Source organism: Rhinatrema bivittatum, chromosome 2 (assembly GCF_901001135.1).
Source record: "Rhinatrema bivittatum chromosome 2, aRhiBiv1.1, whole genome shotgun sequence".
NCBI classification, from domain to species: Eukaryota; Metazoa; Chordata; class Amphibia; order Gymnophiona; family Rhinatrematidae; genus Rhinatrema; species Rhinatrema bivittatum.
The window spans coordinates 672,120,087-672,138,165 of NC_042616.1; the positions used below are offsets into that span (position 1 = coordinate 672,120,087).

The 18,079-nt window shown below is 47.7% G+C and overlaps 1 protein-coding gene across 2 annotated transcripts in view; it reads left to right on the plus strand.

Moving 5' to 3' along the window:
- Positions 1–7,152: 7,152 nt before the first annotated feature.
- Positions 7,153–18,079, plus strand: part of CRISPLD1 (cysteine rich secretory protein LCCL domain containing 1) — a 198,643-nt gene continuing 187,716 nt past the window's right edge. For both annotated transcript variants that reach the window (XR_003854848.1, XM_029591502.1), the window contains exons 1-2: positions 7,153–7,312; positions 8,046–8,364. Coding sequence is in view for 1 of the 2 variants with exons in the window: in XM_029591502.1 (XP_029447362.1) it covers positions 8,098–8,364 (267 nt within the window). In the remaining variant the exon portion in view is untranslated. The remainder of the gene's footprint in view (positions 7,313–8,045; positions 8,365–18,079) is intronic.

An 18,079-nucleotide genomic window follows, 5' to 3' on the forward strand; every position in this document is an offset into this window, starting at 1 on the left:
TCATCCTGGCTTGTATCATAATCCATTTAGGACTCCCCCCCCCCCCTCCCTCCCCAACCTCTTCTCATCTGTCCTCTAACTATATTTTACTTTATTTCAATTGTGTTGAGGTAGGTTTATTTTACTTTAGTATGCTGTGGGCCTGGCCATGAAGTCCCACTGACATCATCAAAAAATACTGCCTGTCCTTGATTTTAGTATCAGGAGCTTTCCCAGGGCCCCCAGATGATTTCAGCAGTCTCCACTTTTCAAACCACAGTGACACCCTCCTGCTTCCACCATGGCGGACAGGAAGGAGTAGTGGCAGCCATACTTCCCACTTGCTTCGCTTCCTTCTCTTGTTGCCACCCTCAGTGACATGAGAGGAAGCACACAGTCTTCCCACGGCTGCCTGATGTCTCTCTCTCTTCTCTGCAAGCTGTGGTAGGAAGTGAGACATTCCCTCAGCTGCCTCCTTTTCACAGCCAGATGCTGCTTTCTTTCAAACCCCTTTCTGGTGCAGCAGGAGGAAATGCACAGCCCTCCCCTCAGCAGACAAAGACCTCTCTCTCTCTTTCCTCAGCACTGCGGGGGGGAAAAAGCAATATTCCCCTGGCTGTAAGCCCTGACCTCAGCAGCACAATATTTCTTTCTCACTGAGCCCAAGCCCTAAAATAATCCCATAGAGGCCTTCAGCAGGAGCAACATTCTCCCCCCACGGCACCCAGCAGAGCCTTACATTTGTCAGCTAGATTTTCTGAGTCCCTGGGGCCCCCACCATCAAATTGAGGCAGAAATCCACACCAGGAGAAAAGGAAACAAAATAATCTTCAGGCTTCTCACAGTCTTGGCTATACTAACAGGTCTTCATCCACACGCCTACCAACCTGTGCCTAGGGGCACCTTCACCTCAGGTAAACTTTAACAGTTTTTTAATCCTATCTTACCCTTTTTACATAAATAAAAGGAAGAGTACAGAAAAGATTCTTCTTTAATACACTTATTACCATATAAACAATGGTCTATACAGTGTTTTAATTATCTTTTTTTTTTAAATGTTGTTTTGCTATATTTATATTCCTTTATTCTTACTCTTTATACTCTCCATTCACTATCTGTTTGTTTATCCTTTTGTTACAACTGGATTGTCTCTCTGTTGTTCTATATAGTAGGAATTTTTGTCAGCGCTGTCCGATATCTATCTCTCCTCCTGCAGCTGCAGTTAGTACACAAGAGCACCTTTTGGCTAGGAAGCTTGACTGATGCATCAATCTTCAATTCCAGGGGGACACCCCCTTCAATTGCACACAGGCTTCTTCATCCTGGGCCATGTGCCTCTCAGTCTTATGAGGGTCAGCCCTACCTATCTAGCTGCTTGGAGAGGAATGTCATGTGCCCAGGTGATCATTTGCCTCTACTGGCAGAAATGAGTGAGGAACAGTCACTGACACCACCCCCACTCCCACCTCCTGCTTTTCCATTGCCTGTAAAAAGGCAGACTTATTTCCCTGCAAGTATTGTTCCCTACCTATATAGTAGATAATAACAAAAAAGGCCAATTGGCCTATCCAGTCTGCCTAGTTATTTCTGCCCTCATTGCTAGCCACCAAGTGTGGCCACTTGTAAGATATATTTATCCTGGACACTGTTGGAAACAGGATGCTGGGCTTGACGGACCCTTGGACTTGGTCTGACCCAGTATGGCCATTTCTTATGTTCTTATGTTCTTACAGCTTTTGTTGCCCCCCTCTTTAGCCCTCAACCACCCTGCGTAGACTCTCTCCCTCCTCTCCTCAGTGCTTACTTTGCCCTCACCCCATTCCCTTCCACACCTTCCTGTAGCTCCCCTTCCTCCCCTGGCAGTGCTCAATTCCTAGTGCTCATTAACTGACAGTCACAGCAACAGAGCTGGTCTCCAATGCTCTGGCTGCTACTGCAGGACACATTCTTACTGTTGCAGCTCTGAGCAGCTCCTGTCCTGGGCAGTGCAGAGCTGCTAGGGGGAGCATTGTTTAAGTGTGGGATTTTCCTTCTAAAACATCAAAAAAAAAACCATCCGTCCGCCCCCCCCCCCCCCCCCCCCCCCCCCCACTGCCGTCACCATCCTGCCTTCCAGTAAAATGTCTTATTAACTCCATTGACCATAGGTCTGGAAGAGAAGAGCAGATAACAGTTCCCAGCTCCCCTCACTTGACATAGCCCAGCTAACTACCACAGAAACCTTCTGAACACTTACAGTAAACAATTTTTTGAACTTTTGCCTCTGTAGTTTGATTTCCCTCCTCAGGATCTGCTTGCCCATGACCATTTCTTAGTTGTTTCTCTGCCTTCTCATTCTTTCTCTTTTAAAAAATTATTTCCCCACCTTCCTCTCATTTCTTTAGCATTTCTGTTCTGTTTCCTCCATGTGCCTATCTCCTTATCTCGCTATACACACAGATTGCTACTTTTTCACACCTCCTTCTAGTCTCACCCTCTCCTCACTTTTTTCTCCCTCTTCTCACCCCCCTCATTCCTCTTCCCTCTTGCAATCATTCTCTCAGCTTAGCTCCCTTATCTGTTGGGAACTTTTGAGTTGAAGTCACCCTGAGGTTGCTATTGATTAGCAGGGGAGAGAGGGGAAAGAAGAAGAATATGTAATGGTTTTCTCTCTTATACCCCCCCCCAAAAAAAATCCACACTTTCTCTCTCCTCCATCCCCTGCCTACCACCATCACTGTTCTCTAGAGATGTGAATCCGGTTCGGCTAGAGGGGGGAAAAAATCTGATCGTGGGTGATGTGGGTGATGTGAATCGCGCCGATGGCCCGATAAAAAAAAAAACCCACCCGACCCTTTAAAAACGACCCCTTAGCTTCCCCCACCCTCCCGAGCCCCCCAAAACATTTTAAAATTACCTGGTGGTCTAGTGGTGGTCCCGGGAGCGATCTCCTGTTCTCGGGCCGTCGGCTGCCACTCATAAAGATGGCGCCGATGGCCCTTTGCCCTTACTATGTGACAGTGTATCCATGCCATTGGCCGGCTCCTGTCACATGATAGGAGCACTGGATGGCCGGCGCCATCTTTAAAGATGGCGGCGGCCATCTTTACGACGGCGGTGGCCATCTTTAAATACGGCGGTGGCCATCTTTAAAGATGGCGCCGGCCAGCCAGTGCTCCTACCATGTGACAGGGGCCGGCCAATGGCACGGATACCCTGTCATATGGTAAGGGCAAAGGGCCATCGGCGCCATCTTTTTGCATGGCAGCCGACGGCCTGAGAATGGGAGATCGCTCCCGGGACCACCACTAGACCACCAGGAAATTTTAAAATGTTTTGGGGGGATCGGGAGGGTGGGGGAAGCTAAGGGGTCTTTTTTAAAGGGCCGGGTGGGTTTTTTTTTTTATCGGGCCATCGGCGCCATTTTTGAGTGGCAGCCAAAATGCCGCCGATGGACCGAGAGCGGGAGATCGGTCCCCGCGCCCCCACTGGACCACCAGGTACTCGTAAAAAGCTTTGGGGGGGTTCGGGAGGGTGGGGGAAGGTAAGGGATTCATTTTATAGGGTCGGGGTGGGTTTAGGGGTTTTTTTGGTGTGCCGGTTTTCCCTGCCCTCCCCCGATTTATGATTTTTTACGATAAATCGGGGGAATTTCTATTGTATCGCGACTCTTAACGATTTTTGATGATTTAAAATATATCTGACGATTGTTTTAAATCGTCAAAAAACGATTCACATCCCTACTGTTCTCCCTCCAGGGATGATCTCAACATTCTACCCCTTCTTCTCGCCTTGACCTCTTTGCTCCCTACTTGTGCACCCTCAGACTCAGTCTAACCTCAACTGATAAATCCCAAGTCCTGAACTCAAAGCTGTAGACTGAGCTGTATTTGTTATAGCCCCTCTCCAGTTTCTCCCCACATGCTGCCTGCAGTGTGTGTGCTACAGACCTACTCCTCCCCTATCTGCAAATGTATTGAAGGGGGAATAACTGGAGCAGTAAAAACAGAGAGGCTCAGAGCTTTTTAGTGTTTCTCCAGAGACCCAGTAATAGATGCTAATTCCCTGAGTCTCTGGGGGAAATCCAGAGAGTTCCCGGGTATGCTTCACACAGCTCCTCTCCTTCTCCAACTTAAGTCCTCCTCTGATAGACTCTTTCACAGTACTTGTTCCTCTCTCCCAAACCCTCACCCCAATTTCCAGTTCCTCATCCTCTTTCCCAGATGCTCTTCTCCCCATTCCATGTTCCAGTTCATGCCTTTCTCCATCTTTCTGCCCATGCCCCCTCTCTTAGCTCGCCTCTCCCTCTCCCAACAAACTCTCCCGCTCAGCAGCTCTCCTTATCACAGCTCCTCAGCCTGCTCTTCTTCCTTTCTCTCAACCCATGTCCCCTTCCATTTCTTTCAATATCTTTTTCCTTCTCATGGCTCATGTTTTCTTTCCCACCCATCTTAATTCCTCTCCCAGTCCCTCTGACCATCCCTGCTTGTGTCCACTCTCCAGCTCCTGTCCCAATCTTTATCCCCAGTCCCTAAGCCCGCTCACAGCTCAACTCGTTTCCCAGTCAGCACACCTCATAGCTCTGTTCCTGAGTCTCACTTAGCACCCCCTTTCACAACTTTTTCCCCTCTCTCTCCAGCCAGTACCTCCTCTCCTTCTCTCATAGCACCTTTCTCCCTTTTCCTTTGAAAAGTAGGGCAAAGTCTGTGGGTATGTAGCCTAGTGGTTAAAGCAGCAGGCTCTTACTCAGGGAAAATGGGATTCAATTCTGCTGCTGGTCTTGGACAATTCACTTCATCCTCTTTTGCCTGAGGTACATACTTTAACACACAATGCAGTAAGCAAATAGTATGTGTGCATATATCATATTTTATGAGCAGAAGTGCACAAATCATGTCTTCTGCACATAAAATACCAACTACACTTCCCTGCACTGGAATATTTGCTTCTGCCCATAGATTGACTCCAGTGCTGGAAACTACTCTACCTCTGACCAGAAGTAAACTTTCCAGCACTAAGAAAATAAAAGTTAAGCTAGTGCACTTCTCAGCATTGGGGGTAATATTTAATGCCTGTATTAGCATGGGATTGCATTGCAAGGATGTCAAGCACGATGCAGTTTTAGATGCACATTTTTTGTGCCAAAAACTCCTTCCTGTATCGGAAGAAACGTAATGCACAAAAAATATGCACACAACTGCATGTAATACTGTGTTCTGCTGAGCACACCTTATTACAGCAGACTCTTAGACTGTAAGTCCTCTTTTATGTGCACTGGAAAGGGACGATATTTTATAATTCATCATGTATCGGGGGTCCCCAAAAATGATAGGAAAACCCCACAAACGTTTGTGTGGTTTTCTTATTGTTTTTTTTGGGGGGGGAGGGAAGGGTACACAGAAAAAAAACAACCCAAACCCACCCCAACCCTTCAGATCTAAATTATTTAAAATCCCCCACCCTCCCGACCCCCCCAAAACTTGCCTAAAGTCCCTGATGGTTCAGCAGGGGTACCGGGAGCGATCTCCTGCTCTTGGCCCATTTTGATTTGTGGCACCGATGGCCATTGGCCGGCCCCTGTCACATGGTAGGAGCAATGGATGGCCTGTGCCATTTTTCAAGATGGTGCCGGCCGTCCATTGCTCCTACCATGTGACAGGGACCGGCCAATGCCACCAATAGCCCCTGTCACATGGTAAGGGCAAAGGGCCATCGGTGCCATTGGCTGGCCCCTGTCACATGGTAGGAGCAGTGGATGGCCCATGCCATTTTTCAAGATGGCGCTGGCTGTCCATTGCTCCTACCATGTGACAGGGACCAGCCAATGGCACCGATAGCCTCTGTCACATGGTAAGGGCAAAGGGCCACCGGTGCCATTTTGTTTACTGGCAGCCGACGGCTCAAGAGCGGGAGATTGCTCCCGGGACCCCCGCTGGACCACCAGGGACTTTAGGCAAGTTTTTTGGGGGTTGGGAGGGTGGGGGATTGTAAATAATTAGATCTGAAGAGTTGGGTGGGTTTGGGGTTTTTTTTTCGTAAATAATTGTAAATAATTAAATGTGAAGGATCGGGGTGTGCGCTAAACCGAAAATGATTCTATAGGAAAAAAAATTTCGATCCGCGGGAATACAAACTTTTCCTGCAGGTACACGAAACCAAAAGTGGAAACGATCGGGCACCCGATGCACATCTCTAAGGGTAGGAGGGATGGAGCTGGGGGTAGGGAAATCATATGTGCACACTTTCAGTTTTCAAAAGCATGCATGTAAATGTACGCATACACATTTACAACTGTTCCGAAGCAAACAGAAACATAGAATATAGAAATGACAGTAGAAAAGACCAAATGGTCCATCCAGTCTGCCCAGCAAGTCCATAGTAGTACCAGCTGCCCCATACATGTTTCCTCCATAAAGGTATCATCCGGGGGGGGGCAGCAACTGCCATGCCATATAAGTTAACCCTATACTTATTTTCCCAAAACATTAAACTCAGTGCCCTTGTTGGTTCCTGTCTGTCCAATCCCCTGCCATTTGAAGCAGAGAGCAATGCTGGAGCTACATCACAAGTATAAGGCTTATCGGTTAAGGGTAGTAACAGCCACATCAACGTTACCCCCATGCTTATTTGTTTTCCCAGTCCGTAGAATTCATGTCCTTGTTGTCCTAAGTCCGCTTTGAAAATTTGGGCTGAAGTCTGTGTATACTTTCTACATGCAGACTTTGGGGCTACTCAGGCTGTTATGAAATTATACTCTAAATTAATTGCATTTAAATTTATGTGGACTGTAAAAATCCTTATTAGGAAGTAGTTTTGTATTGCAAAGCTCAGTTTCTTTTGATTTGTGCTTGATGCAGTTTTATATTCCGATCTCTTTATAATACACTAAAAGTTTGTATGTTTTAATGCATCTGCCATAGAATAATTATTAGAAATTACTGTTTATATTGGGCCCTTATTGGGTCCTTTGAAAATTGAGCTGCGCTCGGTGTTGGGATCTCTTTTCCCGCACGTTAGGTGGCCTAGCCCTGCTTAAAATCCGGCAACACTGCCTACCCTACCCTTCCTGGCCCAGCACATCAGCTCTCAAGCTCCCCCCGGCCCCGCCTCCTCCCAGATCGGTGGGGGTTTGCAGTGGCGGGCAAGGAGTGATTTACTGCTGCTTCCCACCTCCTTTCCTTCTTTGCATCGGGCTGCTGAATGAAGGGCTCTGTGTGTCTCTCTGGCACACACACACACACACACACACACATGCACACACTTTCGTTCTCTTAGTATTGCAGCTTTTCGGAGACAGATTTATGCGGCATGCTGGTGAAACTTTCGGATACCCAGAAGTGTTTTGAGCTTCTCGGTATGGGGATTGGAAACTTTGGAAAATATGATGGCTTATTCATTGGTTGTGTGGGTTGGAGGCAGGCAGTGGATGTGCAGCGATCGCATCGTGACAATTGCAGGGAACGTGACAGAGTTTGTCCTTTCGCAAGTTAGAGACATCGCAGTTCGTGATCGTTCTTGTTTTATGCTTTAGAAGGTTATATCGCTTCTCAGAAATCAAACCAGATAGTGCAAAGTAAAAGTATTGGTGGTGATAAATACACGCTAAGTTTTCGGTATATCTAAGTTATTTCATAACATAGTACAGCATTAGTTGTCCATTGTCTTGGCAATTTATTTCACGGATTATTTTTTTTTTTACCTTTTCACAGGAACTCAAAGTTTTGCAGCTTTTACAGATTTTACTGTTCTATTTAGATTTCACTTTGCCGTGAAATATTTCCTGTGAAAGCGATAACTCTATTTTCTGTAATACAATCCAGGAAATGTGCTGACAGATTTTTTTTTTTTTAAATAAAATGTACTCTAGTACTTGAGACAGAAGATAAGTTATCTTTTCAGTGTCTACGTTCATTGGCGTCTTAGTCTGGCTCCCTAGAAACCACGCTGGCACACTCCTCTTCCAACTACAGTTTGACTTTTGTGATTTAGCAAATTAATTCAAGCCAGGTCCTTAACCTCAGAATCACTTTGCTCTCTCGCTCGCGACCTCAGAATCACTTTGCTCTCTTTCTCTCGTGCTTTTACAGCTGTGCTGGAAGAAAGAGTTTTTACCTTGAAAGCTAACCCCAAGCAGTTTTCATGTCCAGCATGAAGTGTGCTGCTAAGAAATGGATGAGAGTAACTGCCTTGCTACTGGTAGCTCAAGCTGCTACTGCAATAGTTGTTCCGAATGCTACCCAGTTAGAGGAACTCCTGGAAACGTACATGGATGAGGATGGTGAATGGTGGCATGCCAAGCAAAGAGGGAAAAGGGCCATCACGGACAATGATATGCAGAGTATTGTGGACCTACACAACAAACTACGGAGTGAAGTGTATCCATCAGCTTCTAATATGGAATACATGGTAAGTATTAACACAGTGCTAGTGGGATCCAGAAAGTCATTTGTATATGCGATGCAAATACACAGTATAGAATCTGCAGGTTCCAAAATCAGTGGAAAGCTTTCTCTGGTGAATTTGCTGGCAATATAGCTACCTTGCCAAGATGTCTGGAAGCCTGCATGCTTACATATTAGCAGAGAAATGCAGATTGGGATTTACCTATATGCAAAAGTTTAAGTAAACCTTAAACACCTTGTTCGTTCATTTAGATATCTGTTATTGACAATTAAGAATTATTTGCTGTATGTATCCCAAAGAATATACTTCCTTTACTGAACTTCAGCATTGCTGACAATTTTTCAGCCAATAGCAGCAATTCTGCTGTTAGAAGTGTACAAGTTAATGTCCATAGGAAAAGATGTACAGGTTAAAAAAACACATCAGTATCCCGGTGTGAAGCACATATGTTTCTTTCACTTAATAATCAGTTAGTAATTGGTTCAGTTAAAAGTTGGGAAGATGGGAGGTTGCTAGAGAAAATTTTATGAGGAATAATATAGAAGGAATTAGTTCTACCCTTGACCCCCTCCCTGCAATCTTATTGGTAATCTAAGTTGAAAATTTTGTGCTGGTGGATTTTCAGTTTTTGACCTAGTGTTGGCCTTTTCACGGATTCTTTATTTTTCCCTTATTCCTAAATTATCACAGTGTGCAAGCTCATTTCCAGAGGTGTGATTATAAAGATGAGGATCTGTAAAAATTCTCCCTTATGTTTTTTCCCCCCCCAGTTGTGGATTTTAAAAGGAACAGTAGTTTGTATTTAAGAACATAAGAACATAAGAAATTGCCATACTGATTCATCAAGCCCAACATTCTGCTGTTTGACCTCATTAAGTCAATGTTTATGTTGATTTATAATATGTTTGTCATGTTGTAAATTGTTGTGATCTTTATTTGGAATGACAGTACATAAAATGTGCAAATAAATAAATAAACAAAATAAATAAATAAATAAATAAATAAGTACTTGACAAGTATCCAAATAGTAAATAACTCCTATGCTACTAATGCTGGTAATAAGTAGTGGCTATTCTCTAAGTCAACTTGATTAATATTAGTTTATGGACATCCCCAGAAACCTATCCAAAGCTTTTTTAAACCCATCTATGCTAACTGCCTTAACCACATTCTCTGTCAATGTATTCCAGAGCTTAATTGTGCATTGAGTGAAAAAGAATACTCTCTGATTTGTTTTAAATGTGCTACTTGGTTACTTCATGGAGTGCCCCCTAGTCCTTGACTTGATAGTCCATCAAGCTAGGGCAAGAGAACATTGTAGGAATCTCATCTTTGTGAGACTTTCCTCATTCCACATGATATCAAATCTTCACTGAGGTATACTGAGCTGTTCATACATCTTATTCTACATGTCATATTGGCCCCAAAACCCTAAACCATCACCAAAACCTCACCTCAAGTTACTAACTGGCCTTCCTATAGTGATATAAATAGTTGACTGCTATGAAGCCCTTATAAAGAGTCTCTCTCTCTCTCTCTCTCTTTCTCTCTCATCATTATAGAGCAGCTTTTAAACTAGAACAAGGGGAAAAGCTAACAGTCACTCAGCAGAGCATGGTTCAGAGGAATGTATCCTTGAAGGATACAAAAGAAACAGGAGAGTTGGGCATCCCAACAGAAAGGTTCCAATAAAAGCAAATGTAGTCCATGTGCCTATAAGTAAAGAATCACCTGAGCTAAAGAATTCCAAATATCCCTATCAACTGAAAAGCAGGTTGTTAATACAAACAAAAAACACACTTTGAAATGTCTGTATGCCAGAAGTAAGATGGGATATTTATGTCCGGGAGGGTATAGAGTTCAACAAGATAAAGATCCTACAAGAGACTAAATGCTCAGTAGAATCTATATGGGTAGAAATCCCATGTGTGTTGGGAAAAGTATAGTGATAGGAGTATACTACTGTATACTGGACAAAATGGTCAGACAGATGCTGAAATGCTAAGAGAAATCGGGGAAGCAAACTAATTTGGCAGTGCAGTAATAATGGGAAATTTCAATTACCCCAATAATGACAGGGTAAATGTAACATCAAGACATGCTAGAGACATAAAGTTCCTCAATGGAATAAATTATTGGATTCGTGGACCCTTGGGCCGATCGGAGCCAGAGGAAGAGCTGCTGTAGGTGGTTGCAGCAGCGACCCCGACGGGAGGCGGCGAGGACAGGCTGGTGGCTGGCCGAAGGTGGAAGTCTGGGAGCCCTATGAGACCAAGAGCTCTGGCGAGGAAGGAGGTGATGGTGGTGCAGGTACTGTGTTGAGAGAACCTTCGCCCTGGAAGCCGATCCTCCCCCGAGAGGAACTCGTAGGAGTTCGGCCGCTGGGACTTAGGAGATTCACCCTGGAAGCCGGAGTTCCCCCAGGAGGAGCCCGTAGGGACCTGGCCGCTGGGACTTAGGAGGGCCCGTGGGGGCCTGGTCAGCTGTAGTCCAAGGTTGAGTGCCGAAGGGTCGTTGCTCGCCAGTCCAGAGTCAGGAACCAATGGATCACCGTAAGCCAGTCCGAGGTCAGGAGCCAGAGAATCAACGTAAGCCGGTCCGGGGTCAGAAGCCAGAGGGTCAACGTAAGCCGGTCCAAGGTCAGAAGCCAGAGAATACCAAATGCCAGTCCGGGGTCAGGAGCCAAGAATAAACGTAAGCCAGTCCGGGGTCAGGAGCCAAGTAGGAGACAACGTAGCAAGAACGCAGCAACTGGAGACAGGAACAAACCTGGGAACCTCGTTGCAAGGCCCTGAGGAGAGGGACTGCAGGGCTTAAGTAGCCCTGCAGCGTCTGACGTCACTGGAGGAAGGAGGCAGGCTTCCCGCGCCTGGCCCTTTAATTCTCGGGCCGAGACGCACGCGAGCCCCTAGGGGGCGGAGCCAGCCGCGGCGAGACGCCGACTGCTCCGGCGGTGCAGAAGCAGCGCGGTGGAAGCGGGGGCAGGCCCGGGTGCCGCGTGGGAACGCCGGGAGCTCGGCGGTAAGGGCCCCCGGAGGCCCGGGGAGGGCCGGGAAGACCCGGAAGCCCGCAGAGGTAAGCGGAGCGGCCGGGGCCGACCCGGAACCGCAACATAAATGATTGCTTCATGGAGCAATTGTTCAGGAACCAATGTGAGAGGGAGCTATTTTAGATTTAATTCTTAGTGGAACGCAAGATTTGGTGAGAGAAGTAATGGTGGTGGGGCCACTTGGCAATAGTGATCATAACATGATCAAATTTGAACTAATAACTGGAAACATAAGAAATTGCCATACTGGGTCAGACCAAGGGTCCATCAAGCAGCATCCTGTTTCCAACAGTGGCCAATCCAAGCTACAAATACCTGGCAAGTACCCAAAAACTAAGTATATTCCATGCTACTGATGCTAGTAATAGCAGTGGCTATTTTCTAAGTCAACCTGATTAATAGCAGGTAATGGACTTCTCTTCCAAGAACTTATCCAAACCTTTTTTAAACCTAGCTACAACAACTGCACTAGGGAGACAATAAGTAAATCTACAGCTCTAACACTATATTTTCAAAAGAGAAACTTTGATAAAATGAGGAAAATAGAAAAAACTGAAAGGTGCAGCTTCAAAGGTTAAAATTGTTCAACAGGAATGGACATTGTTTAAAAAGACAATCTTAGATGTGCAGTACAAATATATTCCATGCATTAAGAAAGGTGGAAAGAAGGCAAAATGATTACCAGCGTGGTTAAAAGGTGAGGTGAAAGAGGCTATTTTAGCCAAAAAAAACATCCTTCAAGAATTGGAAGAAGGATCCATCTGAAGAAAATAGGAAAAAGAATAAGCTGTTGCGCTCGGGGGTGGACCCTTGTCCTGGGGCAAGGATGGAATGGCTCCTGAAAGGGAACAGGAGGTAATTGGCCCCAGGGGGCGGAGCACTGAAGGAGACAGAGGCTAGGTAGAGCTTCACCACTGGAAGCCCGAGGTCCCCCAGGGAGGAGCCCTTAGGGACCCGGGCTGCTTGGACAGGTGGGCCTCGCAGGGTCTCCTGGGAGAGTGGAAGTCCGGCGTGCCCACGGACACAGATGGAGCGTGGTCGGGTTCAAGCTGCAGCAGGGAGAACCAGAACAGAGTTGGTGATGAAAAGGTGAGGAACAGAGCCAGAATCCGAAGACAAGGTCAGGCAGGCGAAAGGACAATGTCCAAAGGTTAGTCCGAGGAATGGTCAATGATGCAAGGATCAGATACCGGAGGTCAGACATTGTTAGAGTCAAGCAGACATCCAGAGGCAGGCGGCAAACAGGCGAGCAGGTTCGGAACAGGCTGAGGTCTTAGAGGCAGGCAGCAGACAGACGAGCAGGTCTGGAACAAGCTGAGATCTTTGAGGCAGGCAGCAGACAGACAGATGAGTCAGGAACTAGCTGGAATCAAGACAGGAGGCAGACAGGCAGGCAGGTCAAGAACAAGCCGAGGTCAGTACTAGTAAGACAGTCCGAGGGTTCTACCTGGGAAGGCAGATAGACGAACACAGGAACAGGCAGGATTCAGGAATGAAGATGCAGGAACAAATCAGGAATGCAAATGGAACAGAAGGATCGTGGAACAAGACTAGGAACAAGCGCAGAGACAATCTAGCATACAAGCCGACCCGATTGCCAAGGCAAGGAAGTGAAGTCAGGAACTTCCTTATATTGTAGATCAATCAGGGAGCGCCGCAGATCCCGGAACCGCCCTTGGCCCTACAAGTATCGGGGCAGGCTGCTCGCATGTATGGGCGTGGTTAACATGGAGGAAGACACCGAACCTCAGCGTGAGTCCTGGCGTGCAGTGGAAGGCCCGACAACCGCCACCGAGGGACGTCGGGGCCTAGCTGGGCTGGCAACTGCTGCGAAGGAGGTCGTCCCGGGACTCGCTGAGGAACTATGCAGGTGAGCGGTCCCATGCGCGGGACTGCTGTGGGTGGGATGCGTAACAGTACCCCCCATTCTAGGCCTCCCCTTACGTGGCTGTGGTTTCTCAGGGTGCATTCTATGGAAGGTCTTCAGAAGATCCTTATCGAGAATATTTTGAGATGGTTCCCACGAATTCTCGTCAGCCCCATAGCACTTCCAGGCTAAAAGATATTCCCACTTGCCTCGTCGTCACTGGACGTTTAGGACCTCTCTTACCTGGAGAGACGTGTCTGGTTCTGCATAAACACGAGGAGCAGGAGGGTCTTTACAAGAGGGCCAGGAGAGCACCGATGGCTTCAACATGGACACGTGGAACATGCTGTGGATACCCAATGAACGAGGTAGTTAGAGTTGATAGGAAACAGCTCCTACTCTTCTGATTACCAGAAATGGTCCTATGTATTTGGGAGCCAGACGATGAGAGGGTAGCCTTAGGCAGATGTGTCAAGCACTCAACCATACTTTCTGGCCTGGACGAAAGAGTGGAGCAGGTTATCTATGAAGATCAGAGGTGCGCTTGGTGGGTTCTGCAGCTTGCACCAGTCATTCCTATACTTGGGTCCACACGTGGCGAATGGTTTGAGCCATGGATTGAGCCGCTGGAGATGGAACTGTCAAAGGTACAGGAAGAGGCATTCGGGGCTGCCATCCGAAAACTACGGCAAACGGAGATGTGTCAGTGGCTGCTGCGACATGAGTGTTGTGCGACAGCTCGGCCCATGGGAGGAACACCGACCAATTGTCTTGCTGATCACTAACTTAGGAATGTAGAAATGTCTTAAAGGTCCGATTGGTCCTCTCGGCCTGCCCATTCGCCTGAGGATGGTAGGCTGAATAATTAGTTCAGAGTAACTTTCAGCACAAGGAACACCAATACTTGGCGGCAAACTGTGGTCTCCGGTCGGACACAATCTCCTTGGGGAGTCCGTGCAGATGAAAGATATTTTTCAGAAAAAGTCTAGCAAGTTCTGGGGCTTAAGGAAGACCCAGTAGAGGGATAAAGTGCCCCATTTTCAAGAAGCGATTGATAACGATCCATATCACCATGTTGTTCTGGGATACAGGCAGATCTGTAATAAAATCTGTAGAAATACTGGACCACGGTTCAGTAGGTGCAGGGAGAGGCTGAAGCAAGCCCCAAGGCTTCCCTGTGGGTGGTTTTTGCTGAGCACAAGTAGGACATGAGTCCACATAGTTTTGGAAATCTTGTATCATAGTAGGCCACCAATAATGCCTTCTCAGCATTTCCAAGGTCCGAGCGTGACCGGGGTGGCTTGCCATTTTGGAATCGTGAACCCACCTTAACACACGCTCACGTAACCAGAGGGGAACGACGGTCTTCCCAACTGGAACTGTGGTAGTAGCCGCCAGAGTAATACAAGCAGGGTCAATAATGAAACTGGGGACCTCTGGAATGACCTCCGGCTCAAAGGATCTGGAGAGCACATCAGCGCGAGAGTTTTTAGAATCTGGACAGAAGCAAAGGTTGAAGTTAAACCTCTCGAAGAACAAAGCCCACCGGGCCTGACTGGGGTGAAAAAGTGAGATGTTCGAGGTTCTTGTGGTCCATGTAGATGGTAAACTTATGTTGTGCCCCTTCCAACCAGGGGCGACACTCCTGAAGCGCCAATTTGACCGCAAGGAGTTCGCGGTCGCCAACGGTGTAACATTGCTCCATGGGGGAAAACTTATGAGGGTAAAACAAGCAGGGTACAAGCTTGCCTGTGGGAGAATGTTGACTCAGGATGGCTCCGGCGCAGAGGCGTCAACTTCCACAATAAATGGACATCTGGGATCGGGGTGATAAAGACAGGGGCTGGAGCTGAAGGCCTCTTTAATTCTCTGAAAGGCAGCAATAGCTTTCAGCGTCCAAACCCGGGTGTTGGCCCCCTTCCTAGTCATAGCAGTGAGTGGGGCAACAATCGAAGACTAGTTCGCAATGAAGCTCCGGTAATAATTAGTGAATCCTAAGAAGTTTGTAATTCCCAGAGGCCTATTGGCTGAGGCTAGTCGTGGATTCCCTGAAGCTTCTCTGGGTCCATCGAGAATCCCCGATCAGAAATGATGTATCCCAGGAAGGGTAAGTGGTTTCGCTCAAACATTTTTCTAGCTTTGTGTACAGGTGGTTCTCCCTCAGATGTTGGAGAACAATGCGGACGTGTTCACGGTGTGACTCTATATCTTTATAAAAGATCAGGATGTCGTCGAGGTAGACGACTACAAAATTGTACAGGAGATCTCGGAAGATTTCATTCATGAGGTACTGAAAGACAGCTGGAGTGTTGCATAGCCCAAAAGGCATTACCATGTATTCGTAGTGGCCATCTCTGGTATTAAACGCCGTCTTCCAGATATCATCGGGTTGAAAGCGTACCAAATTGTACGCACCTCTCAGATCCAATTTGGAGAAGATTCGTGCCCCTTCTAGACGGTCGAACAATTCACTGATCAGGGGTAACGGGTAGCGATCCTTACGGGTTATCGCGTTGAGACCCCTGTAATCAATACAGGGACGGAGTCCACCGTCCTTTTTCTTCACAAAGAAGAACTCCGCTCCTGCGGGGGAGTTAGAAGGACGAATAAACCCCTTTTCAAGATTCTCCTTAATATATTCCGACATGGCCTGGGTTTCAAGCTGAGACAACGGGTAGGTTCTGCCTTTAGGAGGCACGGTGCCAGGCAGGAGTTCAATAGGACAAATGAACTTGCGTAATGGGAGTAAGCGCTTTCTGCTCAGAGAACACATTACTGAAGTCAGAGTTCTAAGGAGGTAAACCTGGAAATGTAACCAATTTCAAAACAGGTATCACGGGGGATACTGGATGCAGACAAGTCTTCAGGCATTTCGGGCCCCACTGTACCAACTGCAGGGACTGCCAATCAAACTGAGGTTTGTGGGCTAGGAGCCAGGGAAGCCCCAGGATCACCGGATGGGTAGAGCGTTTTAGGACGTAGAAGGATGTTTCCTCCTGATGCAGAGTACCTACAGTGAGATGGATCACCACTGTCTGGTGGGTAATGAGACCTGGAAGATGATCCCCTGGATGGAGGCAATACGAAGACTCACCTCAAGTGGTTGAAGAGGTATTTTCAGAAGTTTGACGATGGAGTCCATTATGAAACTACCACTCACTCCAGTATCGATGAGAGCAGTGGTCGCGAAGGTTTGGTCCTTAACATCCAAGGTTACAGGAAACAAGAGTTGAAGGCCAGAAACAGTCGCGCCTGAGCCCAGCGGGACCCCCGCTGGGCTCAGGCGTTGCAGTTTCCCGGACGGACCGGGCAACACTGCAGACGATCTCCAGAAGTGCCACAGTAAAGGCAAAGCTGTTCCTTCCTCCAACAGAGATTTTCGGTCGGGGATAATCGCCCACGATTCACCTCCATGGGTTCCACGGTGGAAGAAGAAGGTAACACCAGGTTCTTCACTGGAGAGTGAGATGTACTTGTGCAGCATGCAACAGGAGGGCGTGGAGCCTTTATTTCTAGGCGTCTTTGCCGGAGGCGATGAATAATCCTACCGGCAAGAGAGATCAGGTCTTCTAGATACATGGGAATCTCACGGACTGCAAGCTCATCCTTTAGAGCACTAGAGAGTCCATCTAGGAAGAAGACTTGCAGACAATCTTCTTGCCACCCAAGTTCTGTGACCAAAGTCTGAAACTCCACTGTATATTCAGAGAGGGTTCTTGACCCTTGATGGAGGTGGAGTAGACTATGCCTGGCGACAGCCATGCGACCTGGGTCTCCAAAGGTCAACTTAAACAAAGTTATGAAGTCAGATAACTTGGAAAGGATGGGGTCAGAACATTCCCATAAGGGAGAGGCCCATGCCAGAGTCTTCTCTTCCAACCGGGACAGAATGAAGGTGACTTTAGTAATCTCCTTCAAAAACAATGAGGGTTGCAGTGCGAACTGCATAAAGCACTGATTAAGGAAGCCACGACAGGAGCATGGATCCCCATTGTACCTGGGGGGTGCAGGAAGTGCCAAAGTTGCTTTGGGGAGCACAGAGGCCGAGAGACTCACTGGATTGGCCATCGCTGTATCTTGTAATTGAGAGCGCAGTTCTACGGAAGAGGCCAGCGTCTCTAAGGCTTGGTGATGTTGTTTCACTGTGGCAGCCAGTCCTGGTAGGGCCCTGGAGGTGGAATACTCCGCCGAGTCCATGGCCTTGGCAACCTGTTGCACTTGGGGTGGACCCTTGTCCTGGGGCAAGGATGGAATGGCTCCTGAAAGGGAACAGGAGGTAACTGGCCCCAGGTGGCGGAGCACTGAAGGAGACAGAGGCTAGGTAGAGCTTCACCACTGGAAGCCTGAAGTCCCCCAGGAGGAACCCGGGCCGCATGGACTTAGGTGGGCCTCGCAGGGTCTCCTGGGAGAGTGGAGGTCCGGTGTGCCCACGGACACAGAAGGAGCATGGTTGAGTTTGAGCTGGAGCAGGGAGAACCAGAACAGAGTTGGTGATGAAAAGGTGAGGAACAGAGCCAGAATCTGAAGACAAGGTCAGGCAGGTGAAAGGCCAATGTCCAAAGGTCAGTATGAGGAATGGTCAATGAGGCAAGGATCAGATACTGGAGGTCAGATGTAGTCAGAGGCAAGCAGAGGTCTAGAGGCAGGCAGCAGACAGGCAAGCAGGTCTGGAACAGGCTGAGGTCTTTGAGATAGGCGGCAGACAGACAGATGAGTCAGGAACTAGCTGGAGTCAAAGACAGGCGGCAGACAGGCAGGCAGGTCAGGAACAAGCAGTGGTCAGTACCAATAAGACAGTCCAA